Genomic DNA, 13899 nt, shown 5'->3' with positions numbered 1-13899 from the left:
AGAGTTGGACACGACTGAGTGACTAACACACACACATACACACAGACGTACGTGTGCACGCGCACATAGTTCTATTATTTTCAAGTAACAGCACTGTTTTCACTGCCTATTTTAGATAGGTGTGCTGGTTCAAGCAAAACTTTGGGAGGCCCTGTCCTTCCTAGCTTTTCAGTTTCTCGTGGTCTTACATTACGCACAGAGATCCCCCGCCAATGTGTTGAAAGAGTTAGAAATAAAAAGGACAAGGGCTTTGGAAATATAAATGTCCTGTACCAAATCCAGGTTCCTCCATTCACCAGATGGTAAATTTGGGCAACTTTTGAACTTCCCTAGGCCTCAATTTATTTGTGAAATGCAAATAGACACTGCCCCCCTACCCCCTCATTTATAGGGCTATTGTGAAAAGAAATGGGAAAATGAAGGCACACAATAAATGGCAGCTATGATGACTGTACCTTAAGCAACAAGGGCCACCATGTGGCAGTATGATTTTCTATCCTTTTAATGCAACCCTGTTTTGTTTGGCACAAAGATACAGAAGGGTAACCTGAAGGGTGAGTTGCTTTACGTAACTGCGTGCTGTGGCAGGCATACTTGACTGGTCCCTGTTTAAAGTGTTTAAGGAGAGGAGTCACAGTAAACAGCTGAATGCATGCCAATTGTTTTATTTATAAGGCTTATTTGGATGACAAGGCCAGCCAGTGTTTGTGTGCATCTGTATCATCACTCCACAATGCGGCGGAAAGACTGGACAGCTGGGGAAGCTGCACCCCAGTCGACGGGCTTCCGGTACTCCTTCTTGTCCAGCAGGTACTGCCTGCCGCGGTAGTTGGGCAGCTCATAGAAGATCCAGGCGCCCTCCAGCACCTTGCAGGAGTGGACCTCCCGCATGTGGAACTGCTCCATGATGGAAGGACAGTCTTCCGTGGCCTCATACATCTGACCATTAAAATCCCCTTTCTCAAAGATCTGAATCTTATACTGGCCTCCACTAGACTGGAAAAAAAAAAAAAACAAAACAGAAAACAAGGGGAAAAGAACAGCAACTGTTACGGGAATGAACAGCAGGCTAGGAACTCAGAGAAGAGGGCAGTTCAGGACCCACCATCTTGAAAGCGAGATGATCTAAACTCCCATCCCTACTGTGTACTGACTAAAACAGCTGATGTTCAATAAGGAAAACTTTATTCCTTAACACATGTAAGGGATAAAGAAAGTGGAAATAAAGCGTGTAGTCTTACGATGAACTGATCTAACATTTGACTGAAGCCTCAGCAGCCAACAAGAGATAACCAACCATTAAGAAGTAGGCAAATCTTAAGAAAACTCCTCTGCATAAAAGCCTAAAGGAGTGGAAGGGGGAAGGAGAGAGAGGGAGTCCACCACCTCCAGACTCACCAAGTGAACAGCCCTGCAGGAGCTGAGGCGGTCGTTGAGGCCCATCCAGTGCTGGTACTCAGGATACTCGCCCCGGGGTAGGATGTACATGTACCCAGCAAAATTGGGCCTTTCATACACAGCCCAGGTGCCTCCTTCCACTCTGATGGAGTTGCAGCGGCTCAGGTACATGTGGAAATCCGCACAGTCGCAGTCACTGTCATAGTGGCGGCCTTGAAAGTTTTTGTCTTCAAAGAAAGTAATCTGGAGTACGGGGCAAACAAAGAAAGGACTGAGGGGTGAGGTGGCTACACTTACAGAAAAGTGAGAATTAGGGCATCTTTCCCACTCTAAGAATTCCTTTTCCCTCCATTTTGAGGAGAGAAGTATATAGTTCTACTGTACCTCACATTTGCCTTCTGGCAGACAACTTTAGTTGCCAGCAACAGCAATGAGGGCTTTATGAGGGCTCTACTATAAGCCATCATTTTCAGACTCAGGCTCATGGCTTCTTCCTCACTCTACTTACCACATTATGTAATACATTTTTCACTTTTTTATCTCTCTCTCCCACCGAGACTTCTTTCAAGGGCAAGGATCAAGCCTTATTTAAGCTATGGATTCCTATGCCCAGAACTGGACAAAACCCTCAACAAAGGCTGGAAGATGAGTGAGTGAAGTCGCTGTCGTGTCTGACTCTTTGCGACCCCATGGACTGTAGTCTACCAGGCTCCTCTGTCCATGGGATTTTCCAGGCTAGAGTACTGGAGTGGGTTGCCATTTCCTTCTCCAGGAGATATTCCCGAACCAGGAATCGAACCCAGGTCTCCCACATGGTAGGCAGAAGCTTTACCGTCTGAGCCACCAAGATGAGTGAGTTCCAAATACAGAAATTCATTTTAGATGATAAGGAAGAAATATAAAAAGAAAAACAAAACATAAACTTTAGCTTAAGAACTTTAGATAATATAGAATATGAAGATATAAATTCTGTACTATTATTTTGTTGCCAATAGAGTCATTGCAAAGTAACAAAATGACAAGGCAAGAATGTTCTTTGCTTCAAGCTCTTATCAAGTTGCACCACAATCCTCAGGGTAATCCTCCAAGGCCTGTGACAGCACTGGGAAATATGCAGCCCTGGGAAACAGGGAAATACTATGCTTGGCTGGAGAGCTGCAGCTCTACAATCAGCCCTGCTATTTTAATCAAGCCATCGCTCCAGGCTGCAGCTTCTCATTGGTCAAATAAAAGGACTGGACTGGAGTTGAAGCCCTGCCTGTAAAATAAAACTTCTCTCTTTGCACGAGGCAGCCGAGTTCCCAGGAAGTCCCAGGGCTTCATGACGCAGTTTCTGAAAACCACTAGACCAAATGGACCACAGAGTTTGTCCCTTCTTCTATGATTCCACACCCATGATCATTGCCAGGTTATAATTCCAACTGAAATCACAGGTGTCATTCCCTGATGCTGTGCCGCCACCTGGTGGCTAACGTGCTTTATCAGTTTGGAAGGAGGAAAAACCAGGTCAGCCATTTTAGACGACAGCAGCAGAGCCAGTTACGATCTGGAGAGGACTTTTGAAGAGAGGATCTCTGGGGTGAGGGTTGAAGGATAAGGAGGGGTTTTCTAGAGGCAGAGGGAAAAGGACAGCTTGTTTAAAGAAATAAAGGAGTGAAAGAACATGGCCCACCATAGAGTAGGGACAAGTAGTTCACTAAGCCTGGTGCAGACTGAGCGCGTGGTGAAGAGTTAGGAAACAAAGCCAGAAGTGACCGAGAAGCCATGCTAGAACAATGTAGCGGCTGGTGCCTAGACAGAGCTGACTGCTATGGTGGCGTTGAGAGCTGCTAAGGACCAGCCAAAGGCAAGAGCAACACGAACAGCACTGAGGACTGGTGACTAGTCAGATGCAGGGAGTGAAGGAGAGGGAGAAACCAAGAATGACTTGCAACTGAGCATATCACCTCATTCTTTTCTACCCCAGGTGAGTCTTTCTAGATGGTAACCGACTAATAGTTTCTTCCTTCCACTGTAAACTTTCCCCTCCCGGCCCCTTCTGTTTCTCTCTTCTCTTTCCTGTTCCCTAAAAGCTTCCTTACCCTTCCCACCCCTAAATCATATACTCCACCCCTTTTGCCCCTTCCCACATTCATCTCTTCCTGCTCCCTTTTCCATTTTAGCATAAGACAGGTTTAGAGATATGTGGTACCTGTTTACAGATGAGAAAACAAAATTGCACCACCACTAGTTAAATCTAGGTAACACTGTCCACTGGAGTTGTTCTGAGGGTCTGATGGCACAGTGCCAGTAAAGCAATTTTAATAGCTGCCTCATGACTGCCAATAAACTTTTTCTACATCGATGACAGACAAAGAAGTTAAATGACTTGCCTAAGGTCACTAGCTAGTTACAAGTTGGTTGTGGACAGCAGTGCAAGCTTCTGGCCGGCAGTCAGTGGTCACTTCATCTCCCTCTGTTGTTTCCTACCTGCCCAGCTAGCTCTGTGTTCAACATATGCCACTTACTCTTGGAAATGGAGCGAGACTGATCCTTCTGACAGGATTTTCCCAAAACCTGTGGTGAGATCTTTAGGAAAATCAAGGTAACCTCTGTAAGAATGGATAGATTTTAAACTCCTTCATTCAACTGACCTTTGGTTTTTGGCCAACTATTCACCAAGTAAGATGTTCTACAAGGGATATGCCATGGGAAATTAATATCTTTCTTCATTGTTTCTCACACTTACTACCTTCTGCACGCTTACCTGACTGACTTCAGTATATGAACAGCAGAAATCTGTATAATTTTTTGCTTGCTGTTCACCTTCCCAGCAGACCAGCCAACCACCCCAAGGTTGAAACAAAGCACTAGCATTGCCATAGTACCATTACTGAGCTCCAGGGCCAAGCTGTTCTTTTAGTTGGAGACCTTCCAAATCTTAGGACCCAGGTGCACCTCTACTCAATTTCAGTTTGTAGAAGGACCATGAAATCCACCTTATAGTCAGCTGAGAGGTTGGACAAAAAAAGATGTTGAGAAGGCTAAGAAATGTGTAGATTTTCCTAAAAGTTATTACAAAATCCCTCCAATTGTCAATTAAAAAAAAAAAAAAGCCTACTAATCCAATACAGAAGAGGGGAAAATGTCTTGAGTATTCTACAGATAACAAAAACAAACAGAAAAATTGCTTTTGCCTAGCCCATAACTCCTCCGATTAAACTACTAGCAAGGTAGTGAGAAAGGAAGAAGCAATAAGAGTAAGAGATAAATTACTATGTCCTTTGACCTAGCAAGTAAGTTTTAACTAAGTGAATAAACCAGCTACAAGGAATAAGAGTACTCCCACGCTGGAAATCACTGAAAGTGGGAGTTACTCTATAACAGTCTTCCTTCCATGCATGTGGATAGCCCTCTGAAGATTTCAGATTCTCTTTAGTGGATTTTCATGGCATATTTTTCAAAAATCTCAGAGCGCTAAAGACATTGTCTCACTTTTCTCCCCAAACCTTCTGGATGCAAATATGATTATTAGTTCTATTTTCCAAATTGGGGGAAAAAAAAATCAGGCACTAACCAATTATGGAACAAGTTAACAGGTGCCTCCTGAAAAAATACAATGGAAAGTGCCTGACATTGCCTGTGTAGCTTTCATGCCAAGGTGGTAGTCTAAATCTAAACATGAGAAAACAATTAGAAAAATTCAGATTTCAGTACTTTTTATAAGGCATCTGGGTTTGGAGTTTGAAAAATGTCAAAATCTCAAAGAACAACAATAAAAATAGGGGGGACTATATTAAAGAGGCTAAAAAATGTTACAGAAACTTGACAACCAAATGAAATGCATGGTCCTTGACTGGATCCCACATCAGCCAGCCATGAAGCATTTTTGCAGGGAGCACTTGGAGAAAATGTGAATATAGTCTGAATATTAGGTATTATGTTTTGCTAAGGATATCCTGTTTATACAGGGAATGCCCTTGTTTTTAGGATATGCCTAAACACTTAAGGCAAAGTATAATGAAGTCTGCTATTTATTTTCAAATGGTTTAGTAAAAAGAGAGACACAGAGAGAAACTAGATATGGCAAAATGTAAACAATTGGAAATTTAAGTAAAGGACAAACAAGTATTCTTTAACCATTTCTTTCTTATTAAGATTCAATGGGCTTGAACATTTTCAAAGTAAAACATTGGAGGGAAAACCAGGTACCAGAGGCTTTGCTTTAGACCTATAGTCAGTGAAGAATTAAAAAGAGAAGGAAGATATATTCCCTCATTCCCAAAGAGAATCAATTTCCAGTCCAACAATTTTGGATCAAATATTTGAGAAGCAGTTTTCCTGATCTAAGTCAGTAATTTATTTAGGGAACAGGATAAGAGTAGCTGCTGAATGAAGGGGAGATGTAGGATTTAATTCACCTGATTGGTCTACCCACTTTGGCCACTTAGAATATTAATGATTGAGGCTAAATTTCACAAAATTTTAATTGAATACTGAAAGTTTTCTGCTCCACATAATCCTCTTATCTGCATGTCTTATTCCTGTGGAAATTCAAAGATCAGTTGCTAGAAGGCAGAAATCATGATACTTACACATTACCTACCTGCATTCAACATAGCACCACACATGAAGATAAAACCCTTAATAAATTATTTGGTAATTGCTGGAATTGAAAATATAATAAGCATTCCTTCATCTTTTCTTCAATCATCCCAGCCTTCTAACTATCACACTCACCTCCAGGTAAAGAAGCAAAAATGTTTCTTTCAGTGTATCATTAGGTGAAAAGAAAGTGGGTAGGCTAGAAATCAGTGTGACCATTTACTTACTTTGGTTCCAGCTTTAGACATGTTTGGTGCATAGATTGGTTTCCCCAGTGCTGAAATCCAGGAATGGCTAGAGAGTTACAGGCACAGAGACATTTATACTGGGCTGGTTTCAAATCAAACATTTGCTTAGTCATGAGAATAGGATCCAAAAATTGAGTCAGTCATTTAGAGGCTATTGATGGTTTCTAGAAAAACAATCGGGATTATGAAATAAAGGAAAGCTTCAGTACCCTCTTTAATGCTTACCAAGCCTTGCTGCATTATAGACTCTGCTGAGTCAAGACACCAAAACCCAGCCAAATTTTTCAAAATTAAAAACAAAGAAGATCGTCCTACCTGGGCAATTTAGTTTTTTAGCAAGCAGCCACCTTGAAATCCCCAATATCTTTTTTTTTTTTTCACTTCAACAGAGCTTGTAGGAGAGGAGTTGAAAAACCACACTCTAATTCTGAACAGAAGTAAAATATGTTCCAAAGCAATAAAACTGACATGTCAACTAATGGCAGTACATGATATTGTGTTTGGGGGGAAAAGTCAACACAAGTGACATTTTAGGAATGACTAGAAAAATTGTAATACAGACTATATATTAGGTACTACTATCGTGCCATTGTTAAAACTTCCTGAATTTAATTATATGTACTATGATTATGTAAAAGAATGTCTGGTTTTAGTAAATACATACTAACTTATTTAGGAGTTAAGGTCCTAGATGTGGGCAACCTATCCTTAAACTGTTGAGCAAAAATAGAATAGTAACACTATGTAGAGGGTGGTAAAGTGAATGTGTGTGTGTGTTAGTCACTTGGTCGTGTCCGATTCTTTGTGACCCCATAGACTCCGCTGTCCATAGGATTCTCAAGGCAAGAATACTGGAGTAGATTGCTATCTCCTTCTCCAAAAGTGAATGTGGCAAAACGTTAACAATTGGTCAGCCCAGACACAGGGCATGTGGGAATTCACATTCCTGCAACTGTCCTTTAAGTCTGAAATTTTTTTCAACCCACACACATATATACAAAATTCTAGTCCATAAGAAAGGGTGCTACTATATGTAGCCCAAGAAGCAAAAGTTACTGTGGAAATCCTGCATCACAAAGGTTTAGCTAAACCCGACCTGCCGCCTGCTAGGTGACATTCTTCTGCCATGCTATCATCTTAGAACCCGTGTAGAGAACAGTTTTTGGCATTTAATATGTCTGATTTTATGAATAAGATTACATCTCATGATGCTGGGAGGGATTGGGGGCAGGAGGAGAAGGGGACGACAGAGGATGAGACAGCTGGATGGCATCACTGACTCGATGGACGTGAGTCTGAGTGAACTCTGGGAGTTGGTGGACAGGGAGGCCTGGCATGCTGCAATTCATGGGGTCGCAAAGAGTCGGACACGACTGAGCGACTGAATTGAACTAAACTGAAACTCAAACAACAAATCAAGTCTTCTCCATTTTAATTTTCCTAGTCAAATATACTCTTCTTAAAAGTTCTACTTCCTCATCTTTCTACTAATAAAGACTCCAGCAAATATTTGTACAAATGGGATGCCCCCAGCTATATTATGGTTAGTTCAGAAAATGACAAATGTGCCTTGATATGAAGCTAGTTGGGTTATAAAGTATTAAGTTATGTGCCTAGTATTCTGAATTTTATAAACTTTAAATAAAGTAATTAATACCATTAATCTTATTAACCAATAGCAATTTCCAAAACACACTCCTACTACTTCAGTGTTTATTTGATAATGCTCTGCTTGGTTAAATTTCATCTTAAAATAAAAACTGTAAGAACTCCAATTAAAACATTCTGAAGGTTAATTTTTACTTTAGAAATAAGAGATATTCCTTATCTCTTCATAAGAGATATAATTTTGATATAATTACTAATTAACTGACCAAAGAGCATATGAAACAACATTTATCAGCAATCAGATTATTTATTAAACTTTTCCTTTATCTTAAAGAACACAACTCTCCCATCAAATGTAAACTTTATTTTGATATAACAGCACAGAATGACTTTGGAAACCTTTCCTAAAGTTAAAACTTTATTTTTTAATCAAAAGGAGAAAATTACTTTTTAGAGTTTTATTGAAAATTTGAAGCAGAAAATGAAAAATAAAAATTCTACACAATTTCATTGTTGTATACTTTAAGGACTAAAATATCTTTGTATAAAAGCTTTTCTGCTATATTTATACTCCAACAAGTCATACTTTCACTTCAATTCTTTTTTAAAAGGCATAGCAATTTCAATTTAAATACTTACAAAGAACTATAAAACTCTTATTTAACTCTGAAAGGATGAAACCCTTTCATTACACAACTTAAAATGTAAGGTTTACTAAATCAATACTCAAGTCATTTTAATATTAACATAATGTCTTGATCAACTTTTTCATTTTAGCATCATAAAATGAGCCTTCTGATATTCTATAAACAATATGTTTATATAACAGAAGTTTAGACTAAAATTCAATGTAAACAGTAACAAATGAAATTGGAAGGAAACATAAAGAAAGATCTTAAATAGGAAGAAAAATCTCCAAAGTCTCAAGCAGCAAAAGCACCTTCCCAGTTTAGTTTCAACATGTGCACAATTTTCTGTTCATCCGCATGTTGCCAGGACCCTGAAAATGACTGAAAAAAAACCCCAAAACTATAATCACTTAATTTTCTTTCACCTTCAAGGAAAAACAGGAAAAAACCCTTTTCACAACATCACATAAATCAATCAGATGATAATTTAGAGTGATAAAACATGAGTTAAAAGTTAACTACATTCCTTTTATCTTAGGTTCACATATAGACATAAAGAAAAGAAACTCACATATAGACAAAGTAGTAGGCAGTGGGGATTAGTCTAAAGTAAAATTTTATCCTCTTATAGTTCCCATTTCTTTTGTATAATCTTCATCAGATTTTCAATTCTTAATCTCACTATTTATTAACTAAGTATTGTAAGTGACAGACTTTATTTTCTTGGGCTCCAAAATCACTGCAGATGGTGATTGCAGCCTTGAAATTAAAAGACGTTTGGTCCTTGGAAGAAAAACTATGACAAACCTAGACAGAATATTAAAAAGCAGAGACATTACTTTGCTGACAAAGGTCCGTCTAGTCAAAAGTATGGTTTTTCCAGCGGTCATGTATGGATATGAGAGTTGGGCTATAAAGAAAGCTGAGCATAAAGACTCTTGAGAGTCCCCTGGACTGCAAGGAGATCTAACCAGTCAATCCTAAAGGAAATCAGTCCTGAATATTCATTGGAAAGACTGATGCTGAAGCTGAAGCTCCAATACTTTGGCCACCTGATGTGAAGAACTGACTCACTGGAAAAGACTGTGATGCCAGAAAAGATTGAAGGCAGGAGGAGAAGGGGACAACAGAGGATGAGTGGTTAGATGGCATCACCGACTCAATGGATGTGAGTTTGAGCGAGCTCTGGGAGTTGGTGATGGATAGGGAAGCCTGGCGTGCTGTAGTCCATGGAGTTGCAAAGAGTCAGACATGACTGAGCGATTGAAGTATTGTAAAATTCTTTTTTCATAAAAAGTAATACATACTGAAGATATAAACAATGTATAAACAGTAAAGAATATGCTATCCAGCTCTGGAAAACAGTTCAGCAGTTCCTCAAAAAATTAAACTTATGGCCTTTCAATTCTACTCCTCTGTACTGTATACTGAAGATAAATAAAAACATATCTCTACACAAAAATTTGTACATGAAAGTACATATAGCAGCATTATTCACAACAGCTAACAAGTGGAAGCAACTCAAATGTCTATCAACTGATGAACAGATAAAGTGTGGTATATCCATATAATGGAATATTAATAGTAGTTGTTTAGTTGCTAAGTTGTGTCCGACTCTTTGCGACCCCATGCACTGCAGCCCACCAGGCTCCTCCATCCATGGGATTTCCCAGGCAAGAGTACTGGAGTGGGGTGCCATCGCCTTCTCCAAATGGAACACTATCCAACCATAAAAAAGAATACTGACACATGCTATAACATAGATAAACCTTAAAAACATTATGCTAAGTGAAAGAAGCCAGACACAAACGCCATATGTTGCATGATTCCACTTATCAATATATGAAATGTCCAAAACTGACAAGTCAAGTGACAAACAGCAGGTTAGAGATTGCCTGGAAACAGGGGGCAGAGGAGATATCAGAGTTGGAGGATTTGGGCTTGACTATCAATGTATATGGGCTTTATTTCTAGGGTGATGAAAATGTTCTGAATTTGTTCATGGTGATGGTTGTACAAAATTGTGAATATAATCAAAGCTGCTGAATTCTTCACTTTAAAAAGTAAGTTTTATGGTATGTGAATTATATCTCAATAAAAATTAAGAATAAGTTTTCTCCTACCCTAGACATCCAGTCTCATTCCTCAGATAAACACTCTAATAATTTCTTTATAACTTTTCAGAAATTTTAAAAGCATATAATTAGTATATAAATACATGGGATTATCCCTCCTTCTTTTCTCAAACACACAAGGCAACATTTTACTCCCCTTCTCACCTTTTACTTTCACTCCACTATAGATCATTCAAGGTGAACACCTGTAGATATACTCCACTCTTTTTAAAGATGCATTCCAAGCATGAATGAACTGGTTCATAGGCACCAGCCCTCTACTGAGAAACATTTGGCTTGTTTCCAGCCTACAGATATTTCAAATAATGCTACAGATCTTTAAACAGATCTTTGCATATCTGTAAGCTAAATCTAAGATGTGAAATTACAAAGTCAAAGAATGTGTGCATTTTTAATTCTGATTTTGTCAAACTATCCTCCAAAAAGGCTGCACAAATTTACTTTGCTCACTGGTAAGTGAAATGTCTTAGTGTTGTAAATTACATTTTTGACCTTTGCCAATGTGATAGATGAAAAATAGTATCTTACATTTCTAATTTTAGGTGAAAGTGAGGATCTTTGTATCTTTCTGTGAACTACCTATTTATGTCCTTTGTGTTTTTCTATTGTGAGTCTTTAAAGATACTTTCAAATAGCAAAATAAGCTAATTTCTATTAAAAAAAAATGCTGTGTATTTGGATTAAACAACTTCCAGTAAATGTGTCTGTATCTATGTCCTCTTCTATTGAATCTGCAGGATTCCTAGAGTTTAGTATTCAAATCTTCATTTGGATTAATTCTAGTAATTTATTAAGGCACAATTAACAAAGACTAGCTAAATTAAATGACTAGTATGTGGATTTACAGAATAGAGGTGAAATGTATTAGAAAGAGTAAACCTTAAAGCCATATACAGGGAAGTACAGAACAGCTTTGGACTGTGTCAGGCAAGAGTCAAAAAAGACGAATTTGGCTATTCTATTTGCTGATAACGCTATAGGTTCTGTTTGAATATTCTGGTTGGTCTTCTCAGTATAAAATGTCGTAAATATGGGCATTTAAAATTCTGTATATGCTGGTGGGAGCAGTGGAAAAAAATAGCAATGGTTGGTAACATAATAAGTCTGTGTGGTTTTTTTTTGGGGGGGACACACTTATAAGATTTCCCCCAAATAATTTACATGGTCGCCATTGTAAATACCTACCAGTGTTTCGAAGAGGAAGTCTTATCCTGCTGCTTGTTTGGAGCCTGCTGCCGGAGGCACAAGACTGTCCAGCTGCTGACGGTGTCCTGTATTAATCAACCACTCATAAAACTTGTTTTCCACAAGTACCTGAAACTGCTTTCTTTGATCCCTAAAATTGCAAAAACAATGCACTCATATTAATTTTATACCAAGTGGTTACAAAATGCTTTAATAGGATAAATTTTAAATTATTTCTAGTTATTCATTTGTTCTCTCTGAATGACTACTTTGTTCAGTGCTACATACTACATCACCACCACCAAAAAAAAAAAGATTGGTCAAATACAATTCTCTCTTTGTAAAGACTTGTCAGTAATTATATATTTTCTACTGATTATTCACTCAACAGATATTTACTGAGGACCAGTGATGCTGAGTAGTGTTCTGACTGATAAGACATGTAAAGAAAAGAGAAGTGGCCTCTGTCCAGGCAGGTTTGCACCACACGACTCCAGAGGGAGTGGTTCCCATTGTGATCTATGTAGTCTGTGCTCCTTGTGAACTGCATATTCTAGTAGGGAATATAGGTAATAAATAACGTGTGTGTGTGTGTGTGTGTATGAACCTAAGTAGTTAGAAAAACAGAGCAGAGTAGGGAAATTGAGAGTATTGGGAATGCTAATTTAGAAAGGACGGACAGGAGACACCTAAGATCACACTTAAGCAGAAATCTGAATGAAGTCGTGGATTAAGAAAAAAAATATATCTGGAGAAGAACATTCCAGGCAGAGGGAACAAAAACTGCAAAGTCTCAAAAGTGAAAGAATATTTAACATATTGAGGATAAGCAAGAGAAGAGAAGCTCCTGATAGCCAGGAGTTGGCTTAGCACCTAAGCTTAGCTAGGCCTAGGTGTAGTCTGGATCTGGCCTGGTTGTGGTGCTCTTCTGTTAAACATAAATAATCCCACAGCACACCAACAGCAGACAAGATCATTGTGGGATGATGCTAGATCAACACAAAAACAAAACCACTCCATAATCATATCTCAGGTCTGGATGAAAAACAAAAACATTTTGTGATCCAAACCATAAAAATGACTGAGCATTACCCTTTCCTGGCTAATGAGTGACTGCTGTTTCTTTACAATCACATTTTTATCCCCTTCATTCCTCTCTTCTTTAATATAAAAATTATTATAATACCAAATCACAGAATTACCCTCACTTCCAGATTGCATCCAACTCACAACAGGACCCTCCCCCAAATCATCTATCACAGCCAAAATGCAATGACCAGTTCTTTTAAACATGCTTTTATGGAGATGTAATTAATTCTCTCCCTCCTTGCAATACGTAATGATATCCAACTTTATTCTACAGATACATTCCTGGTGGTGTATGGCTGGATGGCAATGAGTAAGTAAGATCATATTATGGTGGGAGGACAGTGAATAAGGAAAAGAATGGCAGAAAAATGAGACAGAAAGGGCCTGGTAGGTACCATGAAGGTTTTATATTGCATTTTGTTTCAAGTATGATGGGGACTTGTGAGAGGGGCCACAGTAAGGAAATGATATAACCTAATCACTTTAAAAGGATGATGTTGGGAGTTTCAGTTCAACTTAGCAAATAATTCCTCTGTCTTTCCATGTTCCCAAGGTGAAATTGTGTGCTTTCCCTTGTTTCTATTGTTATCTAGGATCTTACCACTTGAAGACACTCTAACTCACAGTTAACATGTGTTAAGTGCCTTATCACATTCCAGATTCTGCACGTGTATAAGCTTTCTGTACGTGGGAGAAAATCTAGGCATCTAAATACCAGCAGTGTCCAAACAACAGAACTGCTTTAAAAGAATGTTTTTCCAATGATCCACTTTTATATCACATCATTATAATGATTATATTATATATGATAATAGTTCACAGAAAACAGTAGAGACACTAAGAACCTAGGTTCTGGAACTAGGCTGACTAGATGCAAATCCTGACTCCTATGTGACTTTGGGTAAGTTACTTAAATTTCTCTGTTCCTTAATTTCCTCATCCGTGATAAGGAATTGTTCAGTTCAGTTCACTCAGTCATGTCCGACTCTTTGTGATCCCATGAACCAGGCCTCCCTGTCCATC

General features: G+C 38.7%; 2 protein-coding genes across 5 annotated transcripts in view; both read right to left on the bottom strand.

The window, feature by feature from the left end:
- Window positions 650-6282, bottom strand: CRYGS (crystallin gamma S). 2 transcript variants are annotated; one of them, XM_005675164.3, is made up of 3 exons: window positions 6210-6282; window positions 1399-1641; window positions 650-996 (listed from the first exon to the last, which is right to left on the bottom strand). In XM_005675164.3, the coding sequence occupies exons 1-3, from the start codon at window positions 6228-6230 to the stop codon at window positions 724-726; spliced, it is 537 nt and encodes a 178-aa protein (XP_005675221.1). In that variant the 5' UTR covers window positions 6231-6282; the 3' UTR covers window positions 650-723. The 2 variants fall into 2 exon arrangements, with proteins under 2 accessions (XP_005675221.1, XP_017902409.1); XM_018046920.1 differs by lacking the exon at window positions 6210-6282 and adding an exon at window positions 1907-2115.
- TBCCD1 (TBCC domain containing 1) overlaps window positions 6290-13899 on the bottom strand; it is a 28200-nt gene continuing 20590 nt past the window's right edge. For 2 of the 3 annotated variants that reach the window (XM_013963912.2, XM_005675163.3), the window contains exons 7-8: window positions 11788-11938; window positions 8126-8848 (exon numbers count right to left, since the gene is read on the bottom strand). In XM_013963912.2, coding sequence (XP_013819366.2) covers window positions 11809-11938 — 130 coding nt within the window. In that variant the 3' untranslated portion in view covers window positions 8126-8848; window positions 11788-11808. Of the gene's footprint in view, window positions 6395-8125; window positions 8849-11787; window positions 11939-13899 lie in introns of those variants that run through there. The other variant, XM_013963915.2, reaches the window with a different exon arrangement.

Source organism: Capra hircus, chromosome 1 (assembly GCF_001704415.2).
Source record: "Capra hircus breed San Clemente chromosome 1, ASM170441v1, whole genome shotgun sequence".
NCBI lineage: Eukaryota > Metazoa > Chordata > Mammalia > Artiodactyla > Bovidae > Capra > Capra hircus.
The sequence above is the reverse complement of the archived record's forward strand: the minus strand, read 5'-3'. Positions and strand labels throughout refer to the sequence as shown.

Excerpts from the sequence above, each read along its gene's own strand:
- CRYGS (XM_005675164.3), bottom strand. The coding sequence starts at position 6,230 with ATGTCTAAAGCTGGAACCAAA. Across the intron at positions 1,642-6,209 it reads TGTCTAAAGCTGGAACCAAA|ATTACTTTCTTTGAAGACAA; the intron begins GTAAGTAAATGG and ends CCCGTACTCCAG. Across the intron at positions 997-1,398 it reads CCTGCAGGGCTGTTCACTTG|TCTAGTGGAGGCCAGTATAA; the intron begins GTGAGTCTGGAG and ends TTTTTTTTCCAG.